The sequence below is a fragment of the Cebidichthys violaceus genome, unplaced genomic scaffold (genome assembly GCF_023349555.1).
Source record: "Cebidichthys violaceus isolate CVI_PGR_0920_01 unplaced genomic scaffold, fCebVio1.0.p SCAF_13, whole genome shotgun sequence".
Classification (NCBI taxonomy): domain Eukaryota; kingdom Metazoa; phylum Chordata; class Actinopteri; order Perciformes; family Stichaeidae; genus Cebidichthys; species Cebidichthys violaceus.
The window spans coordinates 3573574-3588012 of NW_027176296.1; the positions used below are offsets into that span (position 1 = coordinate 3573574).

Here is a 14439-nt window from a genome sequence, read left to right on the forward strand (position 1 = left end):
TCTGATAGAGTGATTGGAACAGATACTTCTTTGTCACAAAAAACATTCATGAAGTTTGGTTCTTTCATGACTTTATTATGGGTTAACAGAAAAAGTGACAAAATCTGCTGGGTCAAAAATATACATACAGCAACATGAATTAGCAATTTTGGTGACTTAGAAAGTTGTGTCAATGAAATGAGCTTCATAGCATGGCCTCTTAACTTCTTGTGAGTGATTATGAGTGACTACAACTGGTGACTTCTCTGAGGCCATTTAAATAGGGCTCATTGGATACAAACGCCCACAAACGCTACAATGGGAAAGTCAAAGGAGCAGCATGGCAGCCGCAGGTCCCAAGAGCAACCGTGCAAACAATTGTTTGTAAGTATAAAGTGCATGGCACTGTTTTGTCACTGCCACGATCAGGAAGAAAACGCAAGCTATCACCTGCTGCTGACAGAAAATTGGTCAGGAGGGTGAAGAGTCAACCGAGAACCACCAAAAAGCAGATCTGCCAAGAATTAGAAGCTGCTGGAACACAGGTGTCAGTGTCCACAGTCAAGCGTGTTTTGCATCTCCATGGACTGAGAGGCTGCCGTGCAAGAAGGAAGCCCTTGCTCCAAAAGCGGCACCTTAAGACTCGACTGAAGTTTGCTGCTGATCATATGGACAAAGATAAGACCTTCTGGAGGAAAGTTCTGTGGTCAGACGAAACAAAAATCGAGCTGTTTGGCCACAATGCCCAGCAATATGTTTGGAGGAGAAAAGGTGAGGCCTTTAACCCCAAGAACACCATGCCTACCGTCAAGCACGGTGGTGGTAGTATTATGCTGTGGGGCTGTTTTGCTGCCAATGGAACTGGTGCTTTACAGAGAGGAAATGGGATAATGAAGAAGGAGGATTACCTTCAAATTCTTCAAGATAACCTAAAATCATCAGCCCGAAGGTTGGGTCTTGGGCGCAGTTGGGTATTCCAACAGGACAATGACCCCAAACGCACATCAAAAGTGGTAATGGAATGGCTAAATCAGGCTAGAATTAGGGTTTTAGAATGGCCTTCCCAAAGTCCTGACTTAAATCCCATTGAGAACATGTGGACAATGCTGAAGAAACAAGTCTATGTCAGAAAGCCATCAAATTTAACTGAACTGCACCATTTCTGTCAAGAGGAGTGGTCAAAGATTCAACGAGAAGCTTGCCAGAAGCTTGTGGATGGCTACCAAAAGCGCCTAATTGAAGTGAAAATGGCCAAGGGACATGTAACCAAATATTAGCACTGCTGTATGTATATTTTTGACCCAGCAGATTTGATCACTTTTTCTGTTAACCCATAATAAAGTCATGAAAGAACCAAACTTCATGAATGTTTTTTGTGACAAAGAAGTATCTGTTCCAATCACTCTATCAGAGAAAAATCAGAGTTGTAGCAATAACTGGAAACTCAAGAGAGCCATGACATTATGTTCTTTACAAGTGTATGTAAACTTTTGACCACAACTGTATATATATATATATATATATATACATACACATACACATACATACATACACACACATATATACATATACACACATGTACATACTATATACAGTACATACACATACATACACATATATGTCGGGAACGAAAAGGAGCATGTTTGAGTTATCAGCATATATGAAAAACTAAATTATTGACATCAATAGAATTATCCATGTCAGTAAGATTAATAACAATTATTAATAATAACGGGGCACTACACTGAGAACAGGGACCAATAACCAAGCTATAAACTAAGTCTCATAATTAGTATTCATGTCAATACTCAAAGTACTGGTATTTTTACCACTGTGCAATAAAAATACCCTGTCTGCATATGTCATATTTTTAGTATTTTTAGTATTTTAGTTATACTTACTGTGGATTTTGGACATTTTGTACTTTTTTACTTATTACTTATTTACTTATTTATAAAACTTGTTGCTCTTGTTTTTTACTCTGTATCTTGTGTGCACTGTCCACTTTGCTGCTGTGATCCTGTAAATTTCTCCACTGTGGAACTAATAAAGGATTATCTTATCTTCTCTTATTCCACATTCAGAGTGAAAAGTGAAGGTTGAGTTTGAGTAACAGACCACATATCCAGCTATAATCACAATACACATGCACAAAGTAATCACAGAAAGCTTCTCTTTAAAGTATAACAATAATAATAATGATCTAGTCAACTGATATCTAAAGCTAACAACAAATACTATACATTTATGAGCATGCTATCTAGAATCAACAAACTGTGTTTGGAGGGAGAGTGTGTGTTCGTGTGTGTGTGTGTGTGTGTGTGTGTGTGTGTGTGTGTGTGTGTGTGTGCGTGTGTGTGTTTATGTGTGCATGCATGTAGTATGTGTGTGGGGGAGAGGCGAGAGCACAGCTCAGACAACGTATGATGTCGCGAGACTCTAAAATGGTGAATATAAAGGCCTCGTTATCTACACGTGTCTGAAGCAGTTAGCTCACCCAGGAGCTACATTAGCTTAACGCTATATGTGTGTGGGTTAGTAAAAGAAGAGAGAAAGCAAACAAACAAAATAAATCCTCCAAAACAAAACAAGATCCTCCCCGCCGTGGTGGAGTACGGACGATTGCTCTCTCATCTTCAGAAACACTGCTGACGATCTTTGATTCGCCCAGCCGTGGTTCTGGCCTTTGAAGTGATGAGAAACAACTTCCGCCTCCGCTAGCAGTGAATCATCTCAACCCGATTGCAGCAGTATGAAATACACAGTAATTTCTACACAACATTAATGATCTCGGTCGTTAATCTCTGCGATTATTGAGCATCCACACCACGTTATACAAATGACACAGTAACTTAAGCAACACAAACAAGATAATAAACACAATGACCTAAATTTAGCCCAGACACCTGAGCCTTACTATGAAATGTATTAAAAGTAATAAAACCCTGAGCTAAAAACAACTTATTATTTAGGGATCTGATGTTTAAAAGGCCAAAACTAACAGGCTTACAGTCAGGAGCAGGAGGTGGCAGAGGGACTGTAATTAAATTGTTCTGGTTAGCACCAGAGGGGTTTGACAGAAAGCGTGCTGCAGCGCATCTGTGATGGAAAGTGATGGTGGTTACAAGAATGGGTTTCTCGGTCCTGTTTATGAGAGGTTAATGGGGAGCAGTAGTACAGGATGAAATAGTTGACTTGGAGCTCTCACGTGCATCAGTGTGCTGAGGTGGTTGTGATGGAGAGGAAAAGGAGGAAGGGGGATCCGTTTGCTGGGTGTTTGTGTGACATGTTAGAAGTCATGTGAATGACTGCTGCACTGTATGCTGCAGGTTAGCCGATAGCATGTGACTGTCCCTCTTGTTAGGATGGATCTCATCTCTTTATAACAAAGAGGCATGATCCCAGAACAGGTTAAAATTGTCAATAAAACCCATGCTGTGAGTCCTGCTGGCAGATTGGAGCCAGGTATGGAGGCTGAGGAGTCTGTTAAAACGGTCAGCTCCACGACTAAGTGTGGGGATAGGCCCTGAAATGAAAACAGACTTTCCACAGTCCTATAAAATGTCATACAGCAGATTAATATTGTTTTTGGTGAGCTCAGACTCCTAGTGTGTTGTGTTATGGTATATTATGTTGCTTTGATCATCTTCTAGAAGTTAGTGTGGCTCTGTCTATTTCTTGAAAATTCCCACTTAAAAGGTGCAATGTTTGATATTTGGCCAGAACTTTAGTTTAAAACATTATAAAAATGAGCTAACATTACAAACAGAATGTGAAGATGTGTGTTGCAGAGTCAAGGGGTTTCTGTGGCTCAGTAGTAGAGCGGGTCATCCTTCAATCAAAGGATTGGCCTGTTCCATCCCCGGCTCTGCTAGTCCATGTGTGATGTGTCCTTAGGCAAGAGACCAAACTGCTCCCCTAGGCTGTATGAATTGGCATGTATGAAGGCAAATCAATGTCAAAATCTGCAAGCATTAAGGAGATCCACGCGTACGTGTGTTTGTGTGTAGAGGTGCGCATGCAGATTACACGTGTAAGCGCTTTCACATCACTCGGTGCAGAATATCTCTGCTCGCAAAATTGAAGCCCGCGAGGAGAAAACCATGCATTGAGGACGAGGAGTGTCCGTGGTGTACGACTTCTATCAGTGCTCTTCTGCTCGCAAAGCTTTCACCTGCTCGCTCACTAGTGTCTTTTATTTTTCACAGTAAGTGGGCATACCCAGTCACCATTGTATCCCTAAATTTAAGTGGTTACAATTCTCGTCTTTGGATTGGCTGGATGTCACTCCTGACACAGACGATTGGTGGCAGTGTACCGGTGGTTATTAATATGAAAAATGTGTACTGAACACAAGAGAATGTTGTTATTTAGATAAGAATTTGCCATCGTTTGTACTCGTAAACATCATGTCACAATTGTAGCAGCTGAATTAGATGTAGCCTTCATTCAAGTTAAAAACATAAGAAATGTGGTTAGAACATTGCCTAATGTTGCTACACAAACAGGTCGAGACCATGGAAATATTCTCAAAACTCCACACATGGATTTTCAAAGGTGAAAATTATATATAAAAAGAAAGATAGATGGTGCCCTTACACTATTATATATATTGTTTTCTTGTCCTATGTTATTATTTCTTTAATGAGCTTAGATATTTCAGACAGTAATAATTTACGGTAACATGAACAGCACTGTTCTAGAGGTAGACTACCAAGACTTAAAAGTAAATAGGGCAAAGAAAGGGGCCGGTTCTTCTTTTTAAATTTACAATCTTATGAAGCCATATTCTTCATGGCTTTACAGTTTAGAGTTTTGCAACTTTTTGCCAACAAAAATTATAAGAAAAAATGTTTGTCAATGGAGAGATTGTGAAAGAAGAGGAGCAGTGTGCTGCAAAGATTTTGGTTTGCTAAAAGGTGACAAATATAGTGTAACATTGACAAGCTTGGTTTTGGTTGTTTGTTATTCATTTGTTTGACCTATGTTTCATTTCAACATGAGATTACAAGTTGGACGACCTCTTGTGATTTTTCAGTTTGCTTTATTGACATTTAGTAACTGCCATTGTAAATAATTTACAAGAAAGTTCAACAAGGTAATCAGAAATACTTTGTATGAAACAAAAGGTACAACATAATTTGACTGAAGGCAGTGAGATTATGCGCATTGAGCGGTGCAGCGACAGGCCAGGTGGGCTTCGGCTTCTTCCCTCAGGTCAATGCTCTTCTCAAAGATGCTGCTTCGACCCTCAGAGCGGTTCAGGTTAGAATCTGAAAAAATGGAGGGAGTAAAGCAATTAGGCACTACTTAAGATAATAAAATATTGTATAATTCAGATTTTGTGTAGACTCACCAGCGGGCAGGCAGTGGTAGCCAACAGTGACAGCGGTGGTCCTCACTGGGATGCAGCCGGGCAAACAGCGCAGCACAGGCTCAACAGAGTAGCATTTGGACTCTTGGCCATGGAGGTTCGCCTGCTTCTCCAGCTTCACAGATTCAAGCTTCATGAAACACTCTGAAAAGGGTGACAGAGGAAGGTCGACACTGTAATTATTTACCTACAACAGCAGTCTTTTTAATAGTTTCTTGTTATGATTTATTTTGCCATTCTGGATAGAAAATGATATTCTTATAGTGAAGGATGAAGCGAGTATTGTATTACCAGAGGCATCACGGCAGCTCTTTCCAGGCAGCACCCAGGAATGAGCAAAGCTGACTGCGTTCTTGGTCAGGCGATTGTTGGGTGTGCGGAACTCCTGTCTGATTTCGCCGTCAGCCCTTCCACAGAGTCCACAAGTCTGTCCTCTCATCCAGTCCACAACTTTAACCTGGAAAAATCTCAAACAGTTCAGTGTTTGCTCCATTAATAGTATGGAGATTAATACATCTAGATCTAAAAGATAGATGTCAGATTTCTTGTATCACCTTCAGTGTGTTCAGATCAAGGAAGACCTCCTGGAGACCGTAACTGGGAGCATGGAGAGCGATGCCCTCACCGCTCTGTCTAATCTGAATTTGGCCTGAAATGAATGCAAATATATAAATATGGGATTTTTTACCTTCAACAAACTGAAACATTTGAACATGACAGTTCAAGTTGAATTAATAGAATAAAAAACCTGCGGGATGCTGATATGGCAGGTTGCTGATGGGGATTTCTAGACCGTTAACCTTGACCTTGATAACATTATCCTTGGGATACAGCTCCACTTCACTGTTGGAAAACAATTGAAATACATGTATTGAAATTAATTTCTAAATTCTTTTTCGGAGACAGTTCCTACAATTTACTGATGAATACTTGTTGTTCTTACAGGTTTCCGAGCTTGACATAGATCTGGTTCAGTTCCTGTGTTTGATCCCTCTTCAGCAAAACAAGGAATTTAAGTTCTGGGGTGCAATCCTGAGCCAAAATCTGGAAGCAAGAGTGGGGCATCGCAATCTTGTTTTTCCTGTTGTTGAATGTGATCAGCGTGTTTTTGACCAAGGCACACTCAGCTGAAGTGGGAGAAAAAGATTAATCAGTAAGTTAACTATTTACTGATCCGCCTGACTATTAAGTAAAACCTGTTCCTTTAAATGTTTTCACCTGCATTAGCCTTGGTGAGCACGTAGGAGATCTGGTCGGCCAAGTTGTTCTGGTATGGTTCCAGCTCAGCGGCAGTGTCGCCGATTGGCAGAGAAACAGGGATACCCACGCCAAGTTTGTACATTGTCCTCTGTAATATTGAAATATCAAAATTGTTATGAAGAGTGTATATGCAAACTGTGTGACAAAGTATGATGCAGACATTTTGTGTGTGTAAATAATGGGCAATAAAACCGCACCTTTGGTGTCTTCAGAAAAACATTCAGGGTTGTCTCAGAAGCAGCAGCCACAGACAGTTTAATCTGATTACGAACATTTTTGACCTTTGCCTGGGTTATTCCATATTCCTTTGTGATGCGGGAAATGTAGTCAGAGATCCTAGGAATGCATAAAGATTAAGGTTATTTTCATTTTTTTAAATAAATGTTTGGTAGATAGGTGTGCTGGAAAATTTAAAATGAAATCATTCCAAAAGAAAGTAATGTAGACACAGATGTCTACATCCAGCATGCCTGATTAAGGTAGTTGCCGAGAGTATCCATAAATTCATTACTTTGTTTTCCAGGTTTTCTAACACAACATAAAATAAAAATGTTTGAAATCGGCATAAGTTTGTTCCATTACTCTTTGGCAAGGCGCTTCATGGTCTTTGGAAGTTTGTCCCAGGTAATCTTCAGGCGGAGTGCAGGTTCTTTACCCACAACACCAGTCTCAGCTGTGATATTAGTCTCGTATTGTTTGCACTCAAGGCCCCAGGCAAACTTAGCCTAAGAGAAATTTCAATTAGAGTTAAAATCTCAATCATCAGACAGATTTCTAACAACTGTTGTTAACATCACCAAATCAAATTTGTTTTACCATAAGTTTGTGGTTGCTCAGTATCACACCATCGGCACAGATTCTCCAGTGGTCATTCTCTTCCAGGTTGGCAAAAATGACCTGCAGCCTGGCATTAGTTTTGTCAATGTAAGCGGCAATCTGGTATCCCTGAACCTTGTGGTCGACTCTCATAGCACGTATGAGAATGGTCACAGCAGGAGTGACAGCATTAGCGAGGTACTTGGCCTTTAAGTGAAAACCAGAGATTGATAATAACGAAAGTTTAGATTTTTTCCCAACAAATACAACAGTCTGTAAATGTCTTGGTCTGATGACTTACCTTATTGTAGATGGTCTCGAAGCTGTGGGCACTGCTTCTGCTGCTTTTGGAACGTTCTGTGGAGAGGGCATGCTGCAAACAAAGAAACCATACATTTAGCCTGCTTAAACATGTTGTAAAAAAAATGGCTGTCTCATCAATCTGATGATTACCTGGTGGATGTGGTTCTTGGTAAAGTTCATTGCATACAGTTGTTGCTGCAATAGAAACAAATAGATTCATTCTTTCACGTACATTTTGGATTCTACTGGGTTTCATTTTATATGTTCATAGGTAAAGCTGACTCACCTTGGACCTGGACCTGGAGCTGGAGCTGGAGCTGGACCTGGAGCTGGAGCTGGACCTGGAGCTGGAGGAGCTTTTGCTGGAAGAGCTGCTGCTGGACGAGAGAGATGAACGTCTGCTTGAAGAACTGCTGGTTGAAGCCACCTTCTTGCTGTTACGGCAAGAAGAGGAGGAGCTGGAGGAGGACTTGGATGATGCAGACGAAGAGACGCTGGAGCGAGGTCTGTGAGAACGAGAGCTGCTGGAGCTGGAGGAAGCTACTGTTCTGTTCTTCAGACCAGGTTCCAGGATTTTCTTGAGTTTCATCAGGACGTTCTTGTCCTCGAGAGGTTCGTCTTCCTCACTCATGTTAATGACTTTGATGATCTTCTCTGCTGCTTTTTCTCCAACCTGAATCTCAATTTCAATCCTCTCGACCTCTGGTCCGGCAGCTGCAAAGAAATAGATAAATAGATATGTTACTTTTTAGCAACTTATTACAAAATGACTTATAAGTAATGTAATACCGTCTGTTAGAGACGGTATTACTTTTGTTTTGTGTAACTAGCCCAAACAATATTGCCACTTAGTAGTCGGGTGTGGGCAATTTGAAGCTGACCTAAATCGATTGAATGTTTACCATTTTATGTAAACCTCTAGACAATTTAAGTGTGCTAATCATTTTATTTGAGTTTGGCCTATTTAATTTAGTTTGGCTTTGATTGTCGTAAAGGCCTATTTCCTTTCTTGAATGTGTTTTGGAACAACCTTGATTTATTTTTGATTAACTGCACGAGCCAGTCTGACAAGCCAAAGAAGTCACCACAACTGTGAGTAAAACAAAACCAAATCATTTGAAAGCTAGTATGTGGGAAATCTAAAGTGGCTTTTGGAAGGCGGGTAGAAGGAAGCCGTAACATCATCCATTAACTTGCCTGGAGTAACCTCAACCAAGAAAGCATGTTCTCCAATCATGGTGTAGAATGGGCACTTTTTGATGAAGGAAGCGTTGCGAGATTCAAACTCAGTGCATGCCTTGAAACCAAAGGTTTGGCTTTCAGCACACATTCTTTTCTCGAACACCTTGGGGAGTCTCAGTTCTCTGGCAACGGTAAGGATTTCAGATGATGCTGACTGTAAAAGAACAACAGAGGTCACAATATTAATTTGGAAAAGGGTAAATGCTTGTGTTGGAAAAGATGGTCAGTGAATCAAACTCACCATGTCACTAGTCAGAGAGGATGCCATCCTTGACATCTTAGAGGAGAAGGTCTCCCTTGACACCTGTCCTTCAACTGCAGCTGGAATCATTGGTGTGATTTTGGCAGCTTCGAGGTCTTCCACATTTTTTGCAATAGCCAAAGTCTCAGCACTGTTGGAGAAAGGAAAAATAATTTAATAAGGACAATTGAATTTCAAACTGGGTGATACATGTTACTTGGTGACAAGTACGTACCGTGCAGATGCAATTTTATTGATGCCATGAACAGGCAGGAGCTGAAGCTTGAAATTGCCCTTAATCATGTCAATTCTTGCTTCTATCTTTGCAGGAACAATTGTGTGAACTCTGGCTCTTGACATCAGAACAGCCTGGATGAAAGCAGTATTCACTCCCATAACTGCATATGTATGCATGGAAACACTGCAAAAGGACAGAATATATCAATTTTAAGGGTGATCTCCCCGAATACATTCATTTTTGATAGTTAAACTGATGAGAAGAACCTTATAAGTTGTCAAGTAAGCTACATCTGTATTACCTGGGGCTAATGGCAGCCCTCATGTTTATGTCAGACTTCAGAAACTGGGAAACTTGATAGCCGGCAGGCAGAGATGGTGTAACAGTGGCTTGGACTGTGAAAACACATTTTTAGCATTGGTATAAATCATTTTGTCAAATCAGCAACAGTTAAGCTACACAATTGCAACTTACATTCAACAGATGCAGCAGCCACAGCAGCAGTATAGAAACTGAGCTCCATAGGCAGACCAGTGGCGGTGGGAAAGATGCGACGAACCTCAGTAAACAGCAATGGTTTAGCGTAATGCGATACGAAACCAGCCAGCAGAGCATCCAAAGCCTCCCTGCCATAAGTGTGAATTGCTTGTCCACTGGCAAGCTGTAAGCACAACATCTCTTATAAGACATCACATATTTAGTTCATAATACTTGTATTACTTAGCAGCCACTTACAGTACCGTAGAAAATGACGATGGTGTACTTGAATAATCTGGTTAACAATGGCTTTGTCAATGTTGGCAAACGCAATTTCCTGTCCGAAGAATTTCAGATACATAGAGGCCAGGGGCTGGCTGGAAGGATGAGCCCTCCACTCAGAAAGCTGTGCGAAGACAAGTAATTGGAACATTGCATTAAACTTCTATAAATGAAAATGTGCTTTGATCACATCATTCTTAAAGATTCAAAATATATTTAGCATCAGAGTGATCCCTTAAACTTACAGCCTTCATAACTTGTTTCATCTTGGTCATCCTGTCAGCATTCTCAGGACCCTCTTGGATTTTCAGAAAGGCCTCCTGCATTCCCTCAGTTCTCACTCCAACCTGAAAAAAGGAAAAACAGCATTTAATGGGTAAGTACTTTTAAAATGATTACTATGTGACAGGTTTATATAGCCATATTAATGAAGCTTGTGCCATTTATTGAAGGTGAATATCTAATGTTAAGATAATGTTAGAATTCTTGGCATTGGTAAGCAGCCTGAGATGTAGACGTTAATTCCAATGGCTAGCTAAATGTTGTTTTTGCTGTTATAATTTGACACAGCGTGTTGTGCAAAGGTGTATCAGAATGGAGGGCACATGCCAGATATACAATAGCCTTTCAGTGTATTAGCTAGCTATGAAAAACACGATTACCTCAAAAACATCAGCATAAGCTCCTGCCAGGTAGGTGCGAGCTTTGGCCACAATGGCTCTTGGCAAAACAGTTGCAGCATCGTTAACATAGAAGGCGCTGGCAGCAGCACCAACCATCCAGGGGTCTGCAGGGCAAAATACAAGAACCGTCAAAACACACATTTTAATCCAAAGTCTCTGATGATACATGATCTATGACCTATTATGCCCTTACCGTGGTAGGTATCAAGATAGAGAGCTCTGCTGAAGCGATAGCTGAGTCTGTCGAATTTGGGACTGAGGATCTTCACAGCAATGTTACAGGCAGCAGCACTGAAAGTAGTACATTAAAACATGATGTGATTATTGGTGCTTACATGTTTAAATTGCAAAAATGAAATAAAATTTGCTAAATTAAATATTTCTTACACAGAGGACAAGTCAGGAGAGGTGCTCTTGGTCATAGCTTTCATGTAAGAGTAGACAAAGCTAGCGACCTGCAGATTTTTCTCAGTCAAGAGGGCATCAGCAAGAGTAGTCACCAGACCCATGGGCAGCTTGGTCTCAAACAACACAATAGCAGCAACCATACGGAGTTCTGAGTGGAGATGCTTGTCCATGAACAGCTGAACAGCCATATCCTGGATCTAGTTCACAAAGATTGGATGTACATAAAACTGCCTTAAATCCATCCATTCATTTTTTAGTAATGCAAGGAATCGCAAAATGTAGTCTCACCATCTTGGGCTCCCTCTTAGCAATGTTCCTCAGGGCCAGAACAGCCTCAATGTGAACTCTGAGTGGCAGACCAGCATCAGCACTTCCAAAGCCAGGCAGTAACTTCATGATTGGCTTCAGACTGGCAGCATGTCCAGCATTTCCTAGGACTTTGAGAGCGAGAATGAGCCCCTCAATGTTAACCTTGTTAGCAGCAGCCTGGAGAGCACGTTCATGGATGGGCTGTGGAAGGGACAGAAAAACATTCATGTCACATGTCTCGGATGTTATACCTGAATTTCATTTATATAAAACACACTTAAAAAATGATACATACCCTCACAAGCTCAGCGGGGCAGGTTGGGTTCTCTGCACAGTATTTATTAACCAGGGTGCCGTATCCCAGCATGACAATCTCACGCAGAACTGGGTTGTCTTCGATCTTTTGGTTCTTAGCCAGTTCCTGAAAAGTTGGTAACAAGATTTGGATATTGATGATAATGCATCCCAGTTTTTACGTCCTTACAAATTAAAAAACAATGTAACGCTGACTTGCCTCTACAAGCTTGATGGCCTCGAGGTCAGCTGTCACCATGTGTATAGATGCCAGCAACGCTTGAGCAGCTTCTACAATAGTCAGCTCGTCAGCCAGGAACTTCTCCTTTATGAACCTCAGAGCAGCAGGAGTAGCAATGGCAGGGACAACATTCAGGATCCAGTGCCTGGGAAAAAATGTATATTATATAATTGTATTATCTATGGCACATATTTTTCATGGCTCTTGAAAGTCGCAGTTACCTGTGATCAGCTCTATCTTTGAACTGAGTCCAGAGGGCCTCGATACTCTCAAATCTTGCCACACGCAGCAGCTGGATGAGTTCAATATACTTCAGAGGAGCATCTTCGTGGACCTTGGCCATGTTGAAGGTTACCAGGTGGTTCAGAATCTCAACAATCTGTCAGGACAAAAATATTTCTCAGTTTAAAGTTTGATGCTGCAAGATGAATTCAACAAAAATCTGAGGGATAATTTCATGAAGTACCTGAGCCTCGACATTGGTGATCCTCAGAAGCTGGATGGGTGTCTGGAGAAGCTCTGCGCCAAACTGGTACTGCAGGTATCCACGGTGAAGATATTCAGCTTGGATAGGCTCAAATAGGGTCTTCTCAATCTCCAGGAAGGTCAGGACTTGCCTGCAAATAAACATTAGCACTATCAATCTGCACTCTGACACTTTGTGCTGAGAATAGTGCTGATGACACTGGCATTGCACTCTTTTTTTAATTTAAACCACATACTTAGACTCCATCTGGGCAGCACCATTCAAGATGTTGATAGGTGAAAACTGGATGAGCTCTGTACCAGTTGCCTCCAAGAGCATAGCACCGGTGTCTGTTGGCTTGATCATGTAGTGGAAAGCAGAAGCTCCCTTCAGGGCCTTTCTTCTCTGCATTGAGAAGACCCAATATTATCACACCAGCAGTGTCAAGGATTATACTGTATTAGAGATTATGAAGCGGGGGGGACTTTGCACTTACAGCCTCACACTCAACGCATCTCTCTGTGTAAGTCAAACCGATGTCCTTCATGATTCGCTCCTGGCATTCGTTCAGGTCCTTTGTCTTGGTCAACATGATGCGCTCAGCCTTTGTGTCCTCTCTGATGACATAGTGTGTCTTGCACACACCCTGTGTTCCAGGCTAGTTGAGATAAATCCAAACACACTTTGTCAGTTTAAGTATTGTGGCGTTTTGTGACTGAAACTCTATGAAGATGAGTTATTTGTACCTCTTGCAGCTCATAGACATTTTGAGTCTTCTTGATGTTCAGCTGGAAGATGTTGAGGATTCCTCTGATGACATTCAGCACAGTTGTAGAGATGCCAGCCGGAGCAAACACTTTTCCAACAACACCGTTAGTATACTCAAACTTGATGGGTGTTGAGAGCTGAGCATTCAGGGCTGAAGTCAGCTTGGTAGCTGGGAGGAAATCATCTTTGGGCCAGATGCCACTGTACTCAAAGATTTCTGGGTTTACAAGCTATAAGGAAGAATGGCACTTTGAGTGAATTGAACACTTGATTGTTCATTATTCTAGTTCACTTAATATTAATCATAAATAAATTAAAACTTTTAAATTGTCTTTACCTTCAGCATGAAGGTGTCAGCAGCCTCTGCACGGATCATAACTTTGCTACGGACTTTCACTCCAGCTCGTGCCAGACCATCTTCAGGCAGGCCGCCCATAACAACGGCCTCATATTTGTAGACATAGGTCTTTCCAGAGGCAAACTCTGGAGCTGCAATAATAGACAAGAAAACCAACAAGTGAATACATTTCCATTTCAATAAAATTTTGAACTGAGAAACGTTTTATATCTATACACCAGAATTATATTTTTGACGTAACAGAATGACAGAAGTAGTTTTCTTAAATATTTAAGTTATTTATATCCTAATAAAACATAATAACAGTAGATAATTGTTACCATGTACAAATGTTCTTCTGCTATTATCTCATTCAACAAACAGCAACATTTTCAGAACCTTAATTCAATTTTAGGTTAAGTTGAATTCATTTTTAAATGCATAAAGACATACTCACCGGTAAGGCCCACAGCAAGAGCTAGCAAAAGCACCCTCATGGCTGATGAATGTGAAGAACTACAAGAAGAGGTGTTCTTATATACCCAGTTTTTGCTGCTCAAAATGTATCATTAACTAAGTATCCACCTTCATTGTCACTGATGTTACCTTGCCCTGACCATGCAGATTAGACAAACACGAATGAAACATGTCAGACAAGTTGTCTTAACCTGACTGCCTGACACAAACAGCTCAATGTCCAAAATCCATAGATTTTTTTCTC

General features: G+C 40.9%; 1 protein-coding gene across 1 annotated transcript; it reads right to left on the reverse strand.

The window, feature by feature from the left end:
* Positions 1-5139: 5139 nt before the first annotated feature.
* Positions 5140-14215, reverse strand: LOC137870312 (vitellogenin-2-like). The gene is made up of 33 exons (XM_068707421.1): positions 14176-14215; positions 13719-13870; positions 13360-13611; positions 13110-13271; positions 12870-13018; positions 12614-12764; positions 12369-12526; positions 12127-12292; positions 11908-12033; positions 11592-11813; positions 11283-11500; positions 11089-11186; positions 10875-10999; positions 10458-10559; positions 10217-10336; positions 9928-10114; positions 9755-9848; positions 9451-9636; positions 9216-9366; positions 8930-9128; positions 8019-8446; positions 7883-7927; positions 7731-7802; positions 7430-7636; positions 7196-7338; positions 6811-6949; positions 6572-6701; positions 6297-6480; positions 6102-6196; positions 5908-6002; positions 5645-5810; positions 5336-5497; positions 5140-5252 (listed from the first exon to the last, which is right to left on the reverse strand). The coding sequence occupies exons 1-33, from the start codon at positions 14213-14215 to the stop codon at positions 5140-5142; spliced, it is 5037 nt and encodes a 1678-aa protein (XP_068563522.1).
* Between the last annotated feature and the right edge of the window lie 224 nt (positions 14216-14439).

Coding starts and splice junctions, on each gene's coding strand:
- LOC137870312 (XM_068707421.1), bottom strand. CDS start 14,215: ATGAGGGTGCTTTTGCTAGCTCTTGCTGTGGGCCTTACCG. Junction 11,501..11,591: donor CTAAGAGGGAGCCCAAGATG/GTGAGACTACAT, acceptor TTTGTGAACTAG/ATCCAGGATATGGCTGTTCA. Junction 10,337..10,457: donor TGAAACAAGTTATGAAGGCT/GTAAGTTTAAGG, acceptor GTCTTCGCACAG/CTTTCTGAGTGGAGGGCTCA.